Source organism: Triticum aestivum, chromosome 1A (assembly GCF_018294505.1).
Source record: "Triticum aestivum cultivar Chinese Spring chromosome 1A, IWGSC CS RefSeq v2.1, whole genome shotgun sequence".
Lineage (NCBI taxonomy): Eukaryota > Viridiplantae > Streptophyta > Magnoliopsida > Poales > Poaceae > Triticum > Triticum aestivum.
Genome location: NC_057794.1, coordinates 585,789,707 through 585,805,669, shown reverse-complemented (window position 1 = coordinate 585,805,669; position 15,963 = coordinate 585,789,707). Strand labels below are relative to the sequence as shown.

Below are 15,963 nucleotides of genomic sequence, written 5' to 3'. Positions count from 1 at the left end.
AACAATTATTTAGGTTTTAATACCAATCTCTATGTAGAGGGAGCATACGATATTTGATCAACCTTGGAAATACTTCCAACACATATCGTCATCTCACCTTTTAGCTAGTCTCCGTTTATTCCGTAGCCTTTTGTTTCGAGTTACTAACACTTAGCAACCGAACCGGTATCTAATACCCTGGTGCTACTAGGAGTACTAGTAAAGTACACATTATAATGCATATCCAATATACTTCTGTCGACCTTGCCAGCCTTCTCATCTACCAAGTATCTAGGGTGGTTCTGCTTCAGTGACTGTTCCCCTTATTACAGAAGCACTTAGTCTCGGGCTTGGGTTCAACTTTGGGTTTCTTCACTAGAACAACAACTGATTTGTTGTTCCATGAAGTATCCCTTTCTTGCCCTTGCCCTTCTTGAAACTAGTGGTTTTACTAACCATCAATGATTGATGCTCCCTTTTGATTTCCACTTTCGCGGTGTCGCGAATAGCTCAAGGATCATATCTATCCCTGATATGTTATAGTTCATCACGAAGCTCTAGTAGCTTGGTGGCAGTGACTTTGGATAACCATCACTATTTCATCTGGAAGATCAACTCCCACTCGATTCAAGCGATTGTTGTACTCAGACAATCTGAGCAGAAGCTCAAGATTGAGCTTTTCTCCCTTATTATGCAGGCTAAGAAAATCGTCGGAGGTCTTATACCTCTTGACGTGGGCACGAGCCTGAAATCCCAATTTCAGTCCTTGGAATATCTCATATGTTCTGCGATGTTTCAAAAACGTCTTTGGTGCCTCAATTCTAAACCATTTAGCATTACGCACTGAACTATCATGTAGTCATCAAAACGTGTATGTCAGATGTTCGCAACATCCACAGACGACGTTCGAGGTTCAGCATACTGAGCGGTGCATTAAGGACATAAGCCTTTTACTGTCTGCATAAATGCTACTATCAACTTTCAACTAATTTTTCTCTAGGAACATATCTAAACAGTAGAACTGAAGCACGAGCTACGACATAATTTGCGAAGACCTTTTGACTATGTTCAGGATAATTAAGTTCATCTTATGAACTCCCATTCAGATAGACATCCCTCTAGTCATCTAAGTGATACATGATCCGAATCAACTAGGCCGTGTCCGATCATCACGTGAGACGGACTAGTCATCATCGGTGAACATCTCATGTTGATCGCATCTTCTATACAACTCATGTTCGACCTTTCGGTCCTCCGTGTTCCGAGGCCATGTCTGTACATGCTAGGCTCGTCAAGTTAACCTAAGTGTTTCGCATGTGTTCCAAGGCCATGTCTGTACATGCTAGGCTCGTCAACACCCGTTGTATTCGAACGTAAGAATCTATCACACCCGATCATCACGTGGTGCTTCGAAACGATGAACTTTCGCAACGGTGCACAGTTAGGGAGAACACTTCTCTTGAAATTTTAGTGAGGGATCATCTTATTTAAGCTACCGTCGTTCTAAGCAAATAAGATGTATAAACATGATAAACATCACATGCAATCAAATAGTGACATGATATGGCCAATATCATATTGCTCCTTTTGATCTCCATCTTCGGGGCTCCATGATCATCATCGTCACCGGCATGACACCATGATCTCCATCATTGTGTCTCCATGAAGTTTTCTCGCCAACTTATTACTTCTACTACTATGGCTACCGGTTAGCAATAAAGTAAAGTAATTACATGGTGTTGTTCAATGACACGCAGGTCATACAATAAATATAGACAACTCCTATGGCTCCTGCCGGTTGTCATACTCATCGACATGCAAGTCGTGATTCCTATTACAAGAACATGATCAATCTTATACATCACATATCATTCATCACATTCTTCTTGGCCATATCACATCACATAGCATACCCTGCAAAAACAAGTTAGACCTCCTCTAATTGTTGTTTGCATGTTTTACGTGACTGCTATGGGTTTCTAGCAAGAACGTTTCTTACCTACGCAAAACCACAACGTGATATGCCAATTGCTATTTACCCTTCATAAGGACCCTTTTCATCGAATCCGATCCGACTAAAGTGGGAGAGACAGACACCCGCTAGCCACCTTATGCAACTAGTGCATGTCAGTCGGTGGAACCAGTCTCACGTAAGAGTACGTGTAAGGTCGGTCCGGGCCGCTTCATCCCACAATGCCACCGAATCAAGATTGGACTAGTAACGGTAAGCATATTGAACAAAATCAACGCCCACAACTACTTTGTGTTCTACTTGTGCATAGAAACTACGCATAGACCTAGCTCATGATGCCACTGTTGGGGAACGTAGCAGAAATTCAAAATTTTCTACGCATCACCAAGATCAATCTATGGAGAAGTCTACCAACGAGGGAAGGAGAGTGCATCTACATACCCTTGTAGATCGCTATGCGGAAGCGTTCAAGTGAACGGGGTTGATGGAGTCGTACTCGTCGTGATCCAAATCACCGATGATCCTAGTGCCGAACGGACGGCACCTCCGTGTTCAACACACGTACAGCCCGGTGACGTCTCCTACGCCTTGATCCAGCAAGGGGAGAAGGAGAGGTTGGGGAAGACTCCATCCAGCAGCAGTACGACGGCGTGGTGGTGGTGGAGGAGCGTGGTACTCCAGCAGGGCTTCGCCAAGCACCGCAAGAGACGAGGAGGGAGAGGGGTAGGGCTGCGCCAAGAAAGAGAGGAACTCATCTGTTGGCAGCCCCAAGTCCTCAAGTATATATAGGGGAGAGGAAGGGGTGCACCCCACCTAGGGTTCCACCCTAGGGGCGGCGGCCAGCCCCAATCCGATCTAGGGTGGCGGCCAAGTGGAGGGGGAGAGGGAGGCACACCAGGCATGGGCCTTAAGGCCCATCTCCCTTAGGGTTTGCCCGCTCTTCCCCTTAGGCGCATGGGCCTTGGTGGGGAGGCGCCCCAGCCCACTTAGGGGCTGGTCCCTTCCCATTATTGGCCCATGTAGGCCTCCGGGGCTGGTGGCCCCACCTGGTGGACCCCCGGACCCCTCCGGTGGTCCCGGTACACTACCGGTGATGTCTGGAACATTTCCGGTGGCCAAAACCATACTTCCTATATATTAATCTTTACCTCCGGACCATTACGAAACTCCTCGTGACGTCCGGGATCTCATCCGGGACTCCGAACAACATTCGGTAACCACGTATATCTATTCCCTATAACCCTAGCATCATCGAACCTTAAGTGTGTAGACCCTACGGGTTCGGGAGTCATGCAGACATGGCCGAGAAAACTCTCCGGCCAATAACCAACAGCGGGATCTGGATACCCATGTTGGCTCCCACATGTTCCACGATGATCTCATTGGATGAACCATGATGTCGAGGACTCAATCAATCCCGTATACAATTCCCTTTGTCTAGTGGTACGATACTTTCCCGAGATTCGATCGTCGGTATCCCGATACCTTGTTCAATCTCGTTACCGGCAAGTCTCTTTACTCGTTCCGTAACACATCATCCCATGATCAACTCCTTGGTCACATTGTGCACATTATGATGATGTCCTACCGAGTGGGCCCAGAGATACCTCTCCGTTTACACGGAGTGACAAATCCCAGTTTCGATTCGTGCCAACCCAACAAACACTTTCGGAGATACCTGTAGTGTACCTTTATAGCCACCCAGTTACGTTGTGACGTTTGGCACACCCAAAGTATTCCTACAGTATCCGGGAGTTGCACAATCTCATGGTCTAAGGAAATGATACTTGACATTAGAAAAGCTTTAGCATACGAACTACACGATCTTTGTGCTAGGCTTAGGATTGGGTCTTGTCCATCACATCATTCTCCTAATGATGTGATCCCGTTATCAACGACATCCAATGTCCATGGTCAGGAAACCGTAACCATCTATTGATCAACGAGCCAATCAACTAGAGGCTTACTAGGGACATGGTGTTGTCTATGTATCCACACATGTATCTGAGTTTCCTATCAATACAATTCTAGCATGGATAATAAACGATTATCATGAACAAGAAAATATAATAATAACCAATTTATTATTGCCTCTAGGGCATATTTCCAACAGGAGCCGGGGAGGCAGGATGAAACTTCCCTCCCGCGCGAAAAGAAAGAGGAGTGCGGGTTGGGGGGAGTTTTTCCTCTCAACCCTCACTTCTACAGGTTGGGAAACAATTTGAGGGTTGGACCTCTAAATTGTTTTACGGGTTTGAGGGTTTAGAGGTTTTAGTCTATGGCTTTTTTTCGACGAAAACTGTAAAAAAACAGTTATTTTTAAGGATTTGAGGGTTTGAAGGCTCTACTGGATTTGCTCTTATATTGCATTTGTACAACACTTGGACAATCGACTTTTTTTCAAGGTGAACTTGGGCAAGTTGAAGTCGACGACCAGGATGCAGCAGTCAAGGACAGGCTTGTGGCACTCAGATTTCGACGTATTTTCATGGCAGCAGAAGAGATTTCCCGTGGCAACCGAAAAGAGTTGCCAAACATTTCGACGTAGCACTAGCACTACTCCACGTCGCACTGCCATGTGGGTCCCCGGAGATATCGCGAGGCGTATGGCGACCGCTCACGTGGCGCGCGCCTCATCCACGCACCCCCTCCCGCGCGCGCCCGGCTCCACGCCGCCGCCCCGCGCGCCGTCCGATCCTCGGGCCTCGCCGCCTCCCGCACGTCCGATCGCCCCGCGCCGGCTCGTGGCCGCCGTTGCTCGGCCAACCGCCGACGTACGTGTCCCGCCCCGGCATATATGGAAGGGGACGGCCGGCAGCAGAGCAGAGCAGAGCACCGCATCGCATTGCTTCCACACGATCGAACTGAGCCGAGAGATTCTGGACTGTTCCACACGATCCATGACGTCCACGGTGACCACGCCCACGCCCAGCCGCCCGCTCCCGGCGGGGCCCCAGCGCCGCCGGTACCGGCCCACCGTGCTCGCCATCGCCGGCGGTAGCAAGCCGCCGCGGCGCCGGGCGCCTGCCGCCGCCACCAGCTGCGCGGCGCTCGCGGCGCCCGAGAAGCAGAGCACGGCCACCGCTAAGATCCAACCTTCGCCCGCGCCGGTGCCGGTGCCCGAGGGCACGGACTACGACGAGGTGGCCGCCACGCTGGAGACGCTGTACAAGCTGAGCCCCGTCATCGTGGAGGAGGACGAGAAGAGGAGCAAGAAGCAGGCGGCCACCAAGAAGAAGAGGAAGCAGGGGATGAAGAAATCAGCAGCGACAACGACGACGGCGACGCCCAGGAGGACAGTGGTGGTCAGGAGCCAGCGGCGCCGGCGGATGGACCTGGGGAAGAGGGTGGAGATGCGCGATCTGGCCGCCGGCAAGGAGGGCGAACACCGGGACGAGGAGCGGGAGTTCGAGGAGGCGCTGCTGCGGGAGCACGCCGTGTCGACCGACATGGGCAGCCTCGACTGGAGGCGGATGAAGATCCCGCCGGTGCTCTCCGCCGCGCAGAGCGCTCGCCTCTTCAAGATCATGCAACCCATGAAGGTAATCAACCACCGATCAATTTAACTCTTCTTGAATCTTGATTCCATTGAGGAGGAACAATCGGTAGCTGATCCAAGAACTCGCTAGCTGAATTTAGGTGCTAAACTGAATAACTGACACACATTTCAGGCCATTTTGGAGGTGCAAGAGAACCTGCGGAACGAGCTGCAGAGCGAGCCGACCGACGCAGAGGTCGCCGAGGCCATGAACATGCCGGTGCAGCGGCTACGGCGGCTCCGCGACGTCGGCCGGGCGGCGAGGAACAAGCTCATCAAGGTAAACAACAACACTGCCACTGACCACTCTGTACTCTGCTGCACCAGTGGTCTGGAAAAAAGATGGAATCCAACTGAAATTTGGGTTGGGTGGTTGCAGCACAACCTACGGCTGGTCCTGTACGCGATCAACAAGTACTACCCGGACATGACCGGCGACGAGAGGTTCGCCGACCTGTGCCAGGCCGGCGCCAACGGGCTCATCACGGCCATCGACCGCTTCGAGCCCAAGCGCGGCTTCCGCATCTCCACCTACGCGCTCTTCTGGATCCGCCACTCCGTCGTCCGCGCCATGACGCTCTCCAGCTTCACCCGCTTCCCATTCGCCATGGAATCGGTAATGCCTGCCGAGCTTGCATGCCCAGTCGGTTCAGTCTTCAGTGTTTTGCACATTCTGTCCGTGTTTGTCAGAGATGGAAATGCTGAAATGTTTGTATTAATTTTATCGTGCAGGAGAGACAGGAGATCAACATGGCGAGGGAGGAGCTGTCGTTCGAGCTCGGGAGGACGCCGACGGACGAGGAGACGATGAAGAAAGTGGGGCTGTCGCCGGCGAGGTACCGCGACGTGGTGCGGATGACGAGGCCGACCTACTCGCTCCACTCGCGGAACCGTGTCACGCAGGAGGAGCTCATCAAAGAGGTCACCGACGTGGACGCCATCGGGGTCGACACCCACAAGCACAACCGGCTCCTCCGCCTCGCCATTGACGACCTCGTAATCATAAACAACATCATCAGTTGATTCATGTGTTTGCTTTCTGAATGTTGATTGATGATCATGTGATGGATGGTGCAGCTGGATTCGCTGAAGCCCAAGGAGAGCGTGGTGATCAGGCAGAGGTTCGGGCTGGACGGCAGAGGGAGGCGCACGCTGAGCGAAATCGCCGGCAACCTGAGGATCTCGAGGGAGATGGTGCGCAAGTACGAGCTCAAGGCGCTCATGAAGCTCAAGCACCCCACCCGGGTCGACTACCTACGAAGATACATGTGAAATCATATGCATCTCGGTCACGCACATACATACCAGTTCTCTAATTTGATTATGCTGCATATACATTGCAAGATGGCATAGACTCATCATTGATTCCGTATTTCGGACATGTATATAAGTCTGTATATACGAGTGAGGTTGTATATATAATATTTGATTTAGACCTCGGGCTGATGTAGAGTAATTCATAGCATACAGAAAAGAAAACGGTCTCTGGTATTATTAAAAGATAATAAATTATGCATTGCCATTTTGCAGTATGGGTTAAGTTTAAAGTTTAGAATACCACTTGAATACACCTTCTCAACTTATAAAACCATTTTCAATGAAGCTATGCAAAACCAGTTGATTCAGCCTCCTCTCAATATCACTTCATGACTCGATTTCCCTATCATCCGCTATGCAGACAACACTGTCATGATCCTTCATGCATGGAAAGACAATGGCAGCACATAAAGAACCCACTCCTCCATCTTGCATCCTACACTGGTTTGAAAGTGAACTTTAACAAGTCTATTGTGGTGCGAATTAATGTCTTTAATCCACACAACAATTAATGACTTTGATCACGGAATGCAAACCCTTGCTCAATCTTTTGGATGTATGTTGGGCTCCTTCCCTTTTACTGGTATCTAGGACTTCCCCACTCAACATTGTAAAGCCAAAGACATAAGAATTTGTCCCTGTCCCTCTTGGCTAATTTCACCCCATAAAGATTTACTGGATGATCAACCTTCTTATCATCTGGGGTGAAATTATAGCTTGTGAAACCAGTGCTATGCAGTTTACCCATTTTCTTCATGTGCCCTCTGTCCCTACCACTTTCAGTTTCTTAGAAGATTAATAAATACTCCCTCAGTTTCTTTTTTACTTTGCATATAAAATTTGATCAAAGTCAAACTAAACAAAGTTTGACCAAATTTATATTAAAAAATATCAACATCTACAATACCAAAGTTATATGGTATGGAAGTTAATTTCGTGATGCATCTAATAATATTGATTTCATATGGTGAATATTGATATTTTTCCTATAAAGTTAGTCAAACATTACAAAGTTTGACTTTGACTCAATTTTATATGCAAATTAAAAAGAAACGGAGGGAGTACTTAAGGCACTGCTTTTGAAGAAAATATGACATGGAGGATTGAGGGACAACTCTCTTCTCTTGGGACAAAGTGTGCAGCCTACAAGGTCAAGGTGGTCTTGCAGTTCCTCACATTACACTTCAGAGCAAAATTGTTGTGATCAAGCACCTTTACAAATTCTTTAATAGATATATGAGTTACATTGGGTCAACCTCATTTGGGAATCATATTATATTGATTCCCCACACCTGACAAACTTGTTGGATCATTCTAGTGAAAATCTCCGATTAACCTTATTCCAAACAAGAAAAGGTATGGCACTTGTACTATTGGATAGGGTAACACGTTCGACCTCTGGGAAAATTCATGGCAAGATCACTCCGTCAAAGATAAATACATTAAACTTTACTCATCTGGCAAAAGCAACATCACCTTCCAGAATTTCATGGCATCACCCAATCACAAAATCACTTCATTGGCCACTCCCATTTCAAGCTTTTTAGTAGCCGCGGATGCTTCAAAATGACATAAATCAGTCTCACTAATGATAATTAAAAACATAAACGGGTTTGCCCTTAGAAATATGTTGATTGCTCTGCTATTCAAATGTACGAAGTTTTAAGGGGCCATAATTCTGCTCATATCATTTTTAAATTGCTCTAGATCTCTCTAATGAAACAAGATAAATGGGTTTTCCCTTAGAAATATGTAGATTGCTCTGCTATTCAGATGTACGAAGTAACAAGGGGTCCGATTCTACTCATATAATTTTTAAATTGCTCTGGAAAACTTCATCTGTGCTCCAACACAAGATTTTCTTTTGGCTCATCCTGCACACTAGCTCAACACAAGGAACCTACCTCACATGAAGAACATTCAAATGAGATCTTACAAATATTCTATCTGTTCTGACCAAATTGAAGAAACTCCGCTTCACCTCTTTTGGGAATGCCCTTTTGCTACGCAATGCTAGCATTCTTTGGTTCCTCACAAAAGAAGAGGATCTCCTTTTTTATGAGGTGCTTCTTACAATTGATTTGATCTCCAAGGATATTGACATGGGTAAATGCAAAAAAATTTTTTGACATAAATCCTTAGAAACTTCCCTATTCATTTGCAAAGATGGAAGCAAACCTCTTCGGGCCCCTCAAGATTGTAATATATTGATCAAAGCAAAGTAAAGCCTCGCCTCTTGGATCAACAACAATCCTTCATGGATTTTCTTTGAAATGCATTCTTAGTTTGGTCCAGAATAGTTGGACCTTGAAGTTAGAAGCTTTTTTTCTTTCAAATCCACTTTAATACTCTCATGTTAGCAAAAAACCGGAATTGGATAACATGTCTCTTTATTTTTTGTAATTGTAAAATTATATAAATATTTTTAATATAATTGAAAATATCACAGATTTTTTGTATGATCATGTCTTTAAATAAACTTATATAATTGTTCCTTTGATTCTATCCAAACCACAATTGTCTTGCATGACATGCAATGATTACGAGTCGAACGACTAGTCTAGACTAGTCGCTCGACTAGTCTACGAGTCGCAGAGTGGATGTCGACTCATTTTCTCGTGTAGACTACAAATACGAGTCGAGCCGTGGATGGACTAGTCGACGACTAGTCTGGACTAGTCGACATATATGAGTCGAGCGACTCAAAAAAGAGAGCTGCCTCAGCTGGGACGAGGCGCCGCCAGCACCCACTGCCCTGCCACCGCCGCCGCCACCCACCGCAGGGACGGCGGATGGCGCAGCCAGGTGCGGCGGCCGGCCGGAGCTCGTGCTCAGGCGGCGGCCATGGCCGTGACCCGTAGGGGCACGCGGCCTTGAGACGGGAGAGAAGGAAGAGAGAGAGAGGATAGGAAAGGAGGAGGCATGGCGGTGGTCGGCGGGCTCGCTGGCGGCAGCGGCCGGGACTGGCGGAAGGCGGCAGGAGGCGGGGGTCGCGTGCGCGCGTGCTCTCGTGCGTGATGGCGCTGGCGGTGGCGATTGGAGAGGTCGGGAGCTAGGGTTCCAGTGGCTGGGGGCTAAGTAGGCTGGCCATTTGGGCCCAAATGGGCCAGCTGGGGGGTGATGCGTGGTGCTGGGCTAGTATTTAGACAGTGGCTGGTCCTATTCCATACCCACTTGGGCCCAGAACACTGCATAGCTCAATGATTTAGACAGTGGCTGGTTTATTGCATACTGTACTGTTAGTATATACTACATACTACCACTAGGTATTAGTAGCTGAGTACTACAGTACCATGTCGACTATTCTAGCACTAGTCTAGACTAGTCTCGATTAGTTTATTAGTCTCTACCTCGGAACGACTCGTCGACTTGTCGACTCGTAAACCTTGATGACATGACACTTATTTTATCATAATGCCCACACAAAAAGTTCCACTATGCCTTGTCTAAATCTGATCGGTCGGACAAGCATGAGCGGGTTGTTAAGGCATAGAGAGGAATACCAAAAATGAGATAAAGTAATAATGGGTAGGAAAAAAGGTGAAAATTACATTTGGAAATTACCAAAAAAAAGATAAACCATAAAATTTTAAGCTATTAGCTTTACCTCTTGATCTCTCTTTTATGGACAATTAGTTCTCGTTTATTTTACAAGCTCGGTTGAGTATGAATTTCATTAGCAAGGGTCACAACATGGAGTAAAATTGAAGGACTCATATGGAGGAGTCTTTGGCATCGACCATCACATACATCAGTGTCGCACTGCCAAAAAAAACCCCTTGTGTGAATAACATTATCTCCATGGTTTTGCATCAATTATGCTACAATGTAGTGACAATAATGAATTATATGGTATTTGACCCATTTCTGCAACAAACTAATACTTTATTTGATGGGTTAACTGATATGTTTAGCAATACATTGGAATCAACAACAAATAGTGCAATTATGACAATAACATGGATTTAACCATAAAAATATAGGATGATATGGTCCTCTAAAAACATTGATTTCGACATAATTGTAATCTCTTTGTGGCACATTGCAAACAACATAAGTAATAATCTCCTCCCACTTTATTAGAAAAATAGCTTATATAATAACATTTCTGGAAACTAGCAACACAAAATATATATGTGGAACAACAAACCACACATGGGAGCATATTTTATATGTCCTAGCTTATTTATCGGAGGAGAAAAAACCACATATCAAGGCTTCATGGAGGATGCGGTTCCATTGGCCATCACGCCACCGAGCCCACAACAATAGATGTCCCTAGGGCAGCAAACTGGGTTGTATCCCATAAGCCTGCCGGCTGCCTGTGCTACCGGTGCTGCAATCATCATGAGCAAGCAGACTTGCGCAATGAGAAAAACAACAAAGACTTGGAGAATGCTATTATTTGCCATCGCCTAAATTCACAAAGAGCAGTAGAGAGCACTATGCAATACTGCGTTCAGTTGTATGTTTGTGTTTGGTCCAAGCAAATACTCGCTTTATATAGATATCATGGCATGAAGCTTGTGCTTATCCTAATAAATTATATTAAAACAAAATATACGAATATTGAGGATCTAATTGGTAGTAAAGAGAATAGGAAAGTTAATCTATTTAGCGAATAGTAAATGCCTCCTAAAAATATATGAAAGTTAATGACACAATGAACCTAGACATGTTGACTGCATTTTTTTTACCACTAAATATGCTATAAAAATGATTCTATAAGATATGATAATAATGGGGTGAATTAACCAAGCAAAATCTCTTATTTTAGGGATTAGTTTAGGAGAGAAAATAATAAATGTATAAAAATGTAATTAAGACCAGATAAAGCTACATACTAGTAATACATGCCTCCTGGATATACATACTATATACATGATAAATTCACCAATAGTCAATGTATCTTGTAGATATACATTTCGTAATAGCTAGATATATAGCACGATATAACTTTTGGATCTTGTCAGGCCATGGAGATATGCATTGAGATCTACAGTTAATACATAAATATATAGTAAAGATATGTATATTGTATTTAGATTTAGTACACAATACATGGGGAGGGGGGTAACTCTATGCTCAAGGTTGATCCTCTAATTACTTTCTCTTATCAATCACGAGACAATTCCTCGCATGATTGTCTGGTTCAAAGTACATCACTACATATTATGTACTCTTTAAAAATTAGCCAAGTAGGTGCTATCTTGTAACTTTGGAATTTGATCCTAGCATCAAAATTCTGATGCGTCTCAAATGTATCTATAATTTGTTATTGTTTCATGCTATGTTTATAGAGCCTTGCTTCGGTGCACCCCCCGCACAAACCGTATAAGTGAACTATTGTCATTTGACCGTAAGGTATACCCACCTCCATATGTGGCATATACGAGCTATACGTAGACGTGCACAGCCAATTCGCCTGCCCGTCACACCCCTCCGTCTCGGGCCTGGCCCTTTTTCCTTCTTTTTAACCATAAAAAATAGGTGATAAAAACACTTCTCGCTACTTCCACGTTAGAGATACTATGAGGAGAAGGAAGAACCCCATAAAATCCATGCAAAATGCTAATCGTGACGTGATCAGTAACATAACTAAGCTTGAGGAGATGGCAACAATGTTTTACAAAAGTCTCTACACGTTAGAAGGTGTTACCAACATGCATGATGTGTTGGATGCGGTGCCACCTAATTGACAACATATATGAACGCATATCTAAATGCCACATACACCACCCTTGATGTAAAAGCATCCCCATTTCAAATGTTTCCTATGAAAGCTCAGGTTCCAGATGGCTACCCGACGCACTTCTTTTAGAAGCATTGGGAGATATGTGGAGATGAAGTATTGTGCATTGTGGAAGGCATAGAGAATGTGAGTGCATGGATACTGCTTGTCTAGTTTTGATCCCAAAGGTTTAAAAAACCCTCTTCTTTAACCCAATTCTGACCAATCAGCCTATGCAATGTTCTATACAAGATTACATCTAAAGTTATTGCTAACCGGCTGAAAGAGACCGTCTCATATATTATTTCCGTAGAGCAGTCTACCTTCATTCCAGGGAGGCTTATTACTGACAACATCATTATTGCTTATGAATGCTTGCATTTTATGAAACAAAATAAAGCTCGAAAACATCGTCATTGTGCGCTGAAGCTGGACACGATGAAAGCATATGATATAGTAGAATGGTCTGGACATACTTGGAGCTATCATGCTTAAGCTTGGTTTTTCTAAGAGGTGGGTTTCAATTATCATGAATATGGTCAAATCTGTCTCATACTCAATTCTATTCAATGGCAAGAAACTTGACGATTTCAATACTTTGAGAGGTATCTGGCAGGGAGACCCAATTTCACCCTACCTTTTCCTCTTAGCACCAGAGGGCCTTTATGGCCTCCTCAAAAGAGATCATTCGTTGCATTTGAGTGGGATTCAAGTGGCTCCTTCAGCACCATGAGTTAACCACTTGTTATTTGCTCACGATAACCTGCAGTTTTTCAAGGCAAATGGTTCTAGGGCGAGGAAAGTGTCAAACTTGTTAGACTCTTATTGTCAAGCTTCGAAGTAGAGGATCAACACAAACAAGTCTTCAGTTTATTTCAGCAAGGGAACACTAGACAACATCAGATAAGAAGTGAAAGGGGTAGTTAATTTTCATACTGAGACTCGTGATGAGAAGTACTTGGGCATGCCATCTGACATTGGTTCTTCAAAGATGGGTGCTTTGAAGTACCTACCAGAGGGTTGTGGTCTAAGGTGAAGGGTTGTTGAGAAAATTATTTCAGCAACAGGCAAATAAATTCTTATTAAATCAGTGGCACATGACGTTCCAGTTTTTTCAATGTCATGCTTCAGAGGTTTATGTGAAAAGTTGAACAAACTCATCTGCCAGTTTTTTAGGGCGGCAAAGAAGGGCAACCGAAACCACACTAGGTTTCTTGGAGAGCTATGACTCAACCAAAGAAGTGTGGAGGTTTGGGTTTCAGGGACATTGAGTTGCTCAACCTAGCTTTGTTAGCTCGACAGTCATGGCACCTCCTTACAAGACTGGACTCTTCTTAAGTGTTTTTATTACCCAAATAATGATATTCTAAATGTCGAGCTGGGATCACACCTGTCTCAAGTATGGAGATCTATCTTGGAGGAAAGAGGCGTGTTCTCGCATGGAATCATAAGGCGCATTGGGGTGGCGCAAATACCCGATTTTGGGTAGACAACTAGAGAGACTCGGCGAGGAGGTCAGTAGCATGTCTGGCTAGCAATCCTCCAACTCTTGTCAGTGACTTGATTGACAGTAGCTCGATAACATGGAGAGATGACAAGTTGCAACAATTTTTACTTTCATCTGGTGTTCAAGCAATAAAGAACGTACCACTTTGTACTACTCTGATGACAGATTTTTGGGCATGGCGATTTGAAAAGAAAGGAGAATTCTCTGCCAGCTTTGCATACCTCTTGCTGGTTAAGTTAAGAAACATCAGGGATGATTTGCTAGGTCAAAGAGGGACTGCTTCCAATAGTGCAATGGAAGAGAGGTGTTGGGCATCCATATGGAAGACTAAAGTTCCTGAAAAGACCATGACTTTTCTTTGGAGAATGGCAAGGCATTATTTTCCATCAAAGGACATGAGACATCATCGAAAAATGTGTAACACAGATTCTTGCCATCTGTGTGGAGCTGTTGATTCCTGGAGGCACTCACTGATTGACTGTACAGCTTCAAGGTTTGTTTGGGCTCTAGGTGATGAAGAGTTAACTAACCTTATTATCGAGACTCACGAACCCAATGCAAAAAACTGGCTTTTAACATGATGGTTTCATTATCGCATGTGGACTTCGTGGAAATGTCCGTCACACTTTGGGCACTTTGGACTACAAGTAGAAAATCTATTCATGAGTCAATTTGTCAAAGCCCAATGTTAACTCACCTATTCATTTAAAAATTCATTGTTAAGTTGGATGGATTGAATACGCAGTCCAATGCGGCCAATCCGGCGAGACACACCCAAGTTTTCAATGTTCAAAGAGCTTGAAAACCGCCTTAGATTATCCACGTTAAAATCCATGTAGACAGTGGTCTGTCTCATGACAGGACTGTTCGAGTTACTGCTGCAATTTGCAGAAATGAACAAGGTCGGTACCTCGGGTCTTCAACTATTGTTCTACCTCGTGTTAATAATCCAACAGCTCTCAAGCACATAGCATGCCCCGAGGGCTTGGCACTTGCGGCTGGTCAATCTTTGGATCGTTTGGTAATCTGCAAACCAATTGTTACGTGATAATCCCCAAGTGCAGGGAATCATCATAGCAATTTCCAAAGGTGGAAGTGATAAGTATGGAGTGTCGAACCCACAAGGAGCTAAAGGTAAGATCAATATTCTCTCAAGCCCTATATGCCACTGATACGACTCTACGTACACCGAACGTTTGCTTCCAACTAGCAACGAGAAATAAAACTATGATGTGGGTATGAAGACGATAACTTTTTATGATATCGGAGAGCTAAAATATAAAAGTAGGTGCTGTTATCATAAAGTTAGAATATATTACTAAATATTATAAATAGCGAGTGTGGAATAATGGTGGATCGGTGTGCGGAATTGTCCTAGGCAATCATTAACAAGACCGGTAATCACTATTGCAGTTTCATATGAGGGAGAGGCATAAGCTAACATATTTTCTCTACTTGGATCATATGCACTTATGATTGGAACTCTAGCAAGCATCCGCAACTACTAAAGATCATTAAGGTAAAACCCAACCATAGCATTAAAGCATCAAGTCCTCTTTATTCCCATACGCAACAACCCCCTTACTCGGGTTTGTGTTTCAGTCACTCACCAACCCACTATAAGCGAATCATGAACGTATTGCAACACCCTACAGCGGGAATCCCTCACGCTTGCGCGACACGGAGGGCACCATAGGACAACACCAAAGTAAAACATACAAATCATACCAATCTAGATCATCAATCAACCCAAAGACAAATAATATCTACTCAAAACATCATAGGATGGCAACACATCATTGGATCATAATATGTGGCATAAAGTACCATGTTCAAGTAGGGATTACAGCGGGGTGCGGGAGAGTGGACCACGTAAAAGAGATGATGATGGTGATGTTGATGAAGACGATCACCGCGAC

At 44.8% G+C, this 15,963-nt stretch overlaps 1 protein-coding gene across 1 annotated transcript; it reads left to right on the top strand.

Annotated features, from left to right (window-relative positions):
• The first annotated feature begins 4,668 nt into the window (after window positions 1-4,668).
• LOC123070039 (RNA polymerase sigma factor sigE, chloroplastic/mitochondrial) lies at window positions 4,669-6,893 on the top strand. The gene is made up of 5 exons (XM_044493057.1): window positions 4,669-5,493; window positions 5,623-5,769; window positions 5,869-6,105; window positions 6,222-6,485; window positions 6,567-6,893. The coding sequence occupies exons 1-5, from the start codon at window positions 4,852-4,854 to the stop codon at window positions 6,759-6,761; spliced, it is 1,485 nt and encodes a 494-aa protein (XP_044348992.1). The 5' UTR covers window positions 4,669-4,851; the 3' UTR covers window positions 6,762-6,893.
• The last annotated feature ends 9,070 nt before the right edge of the window (window positions 6,894-15,963 follow it).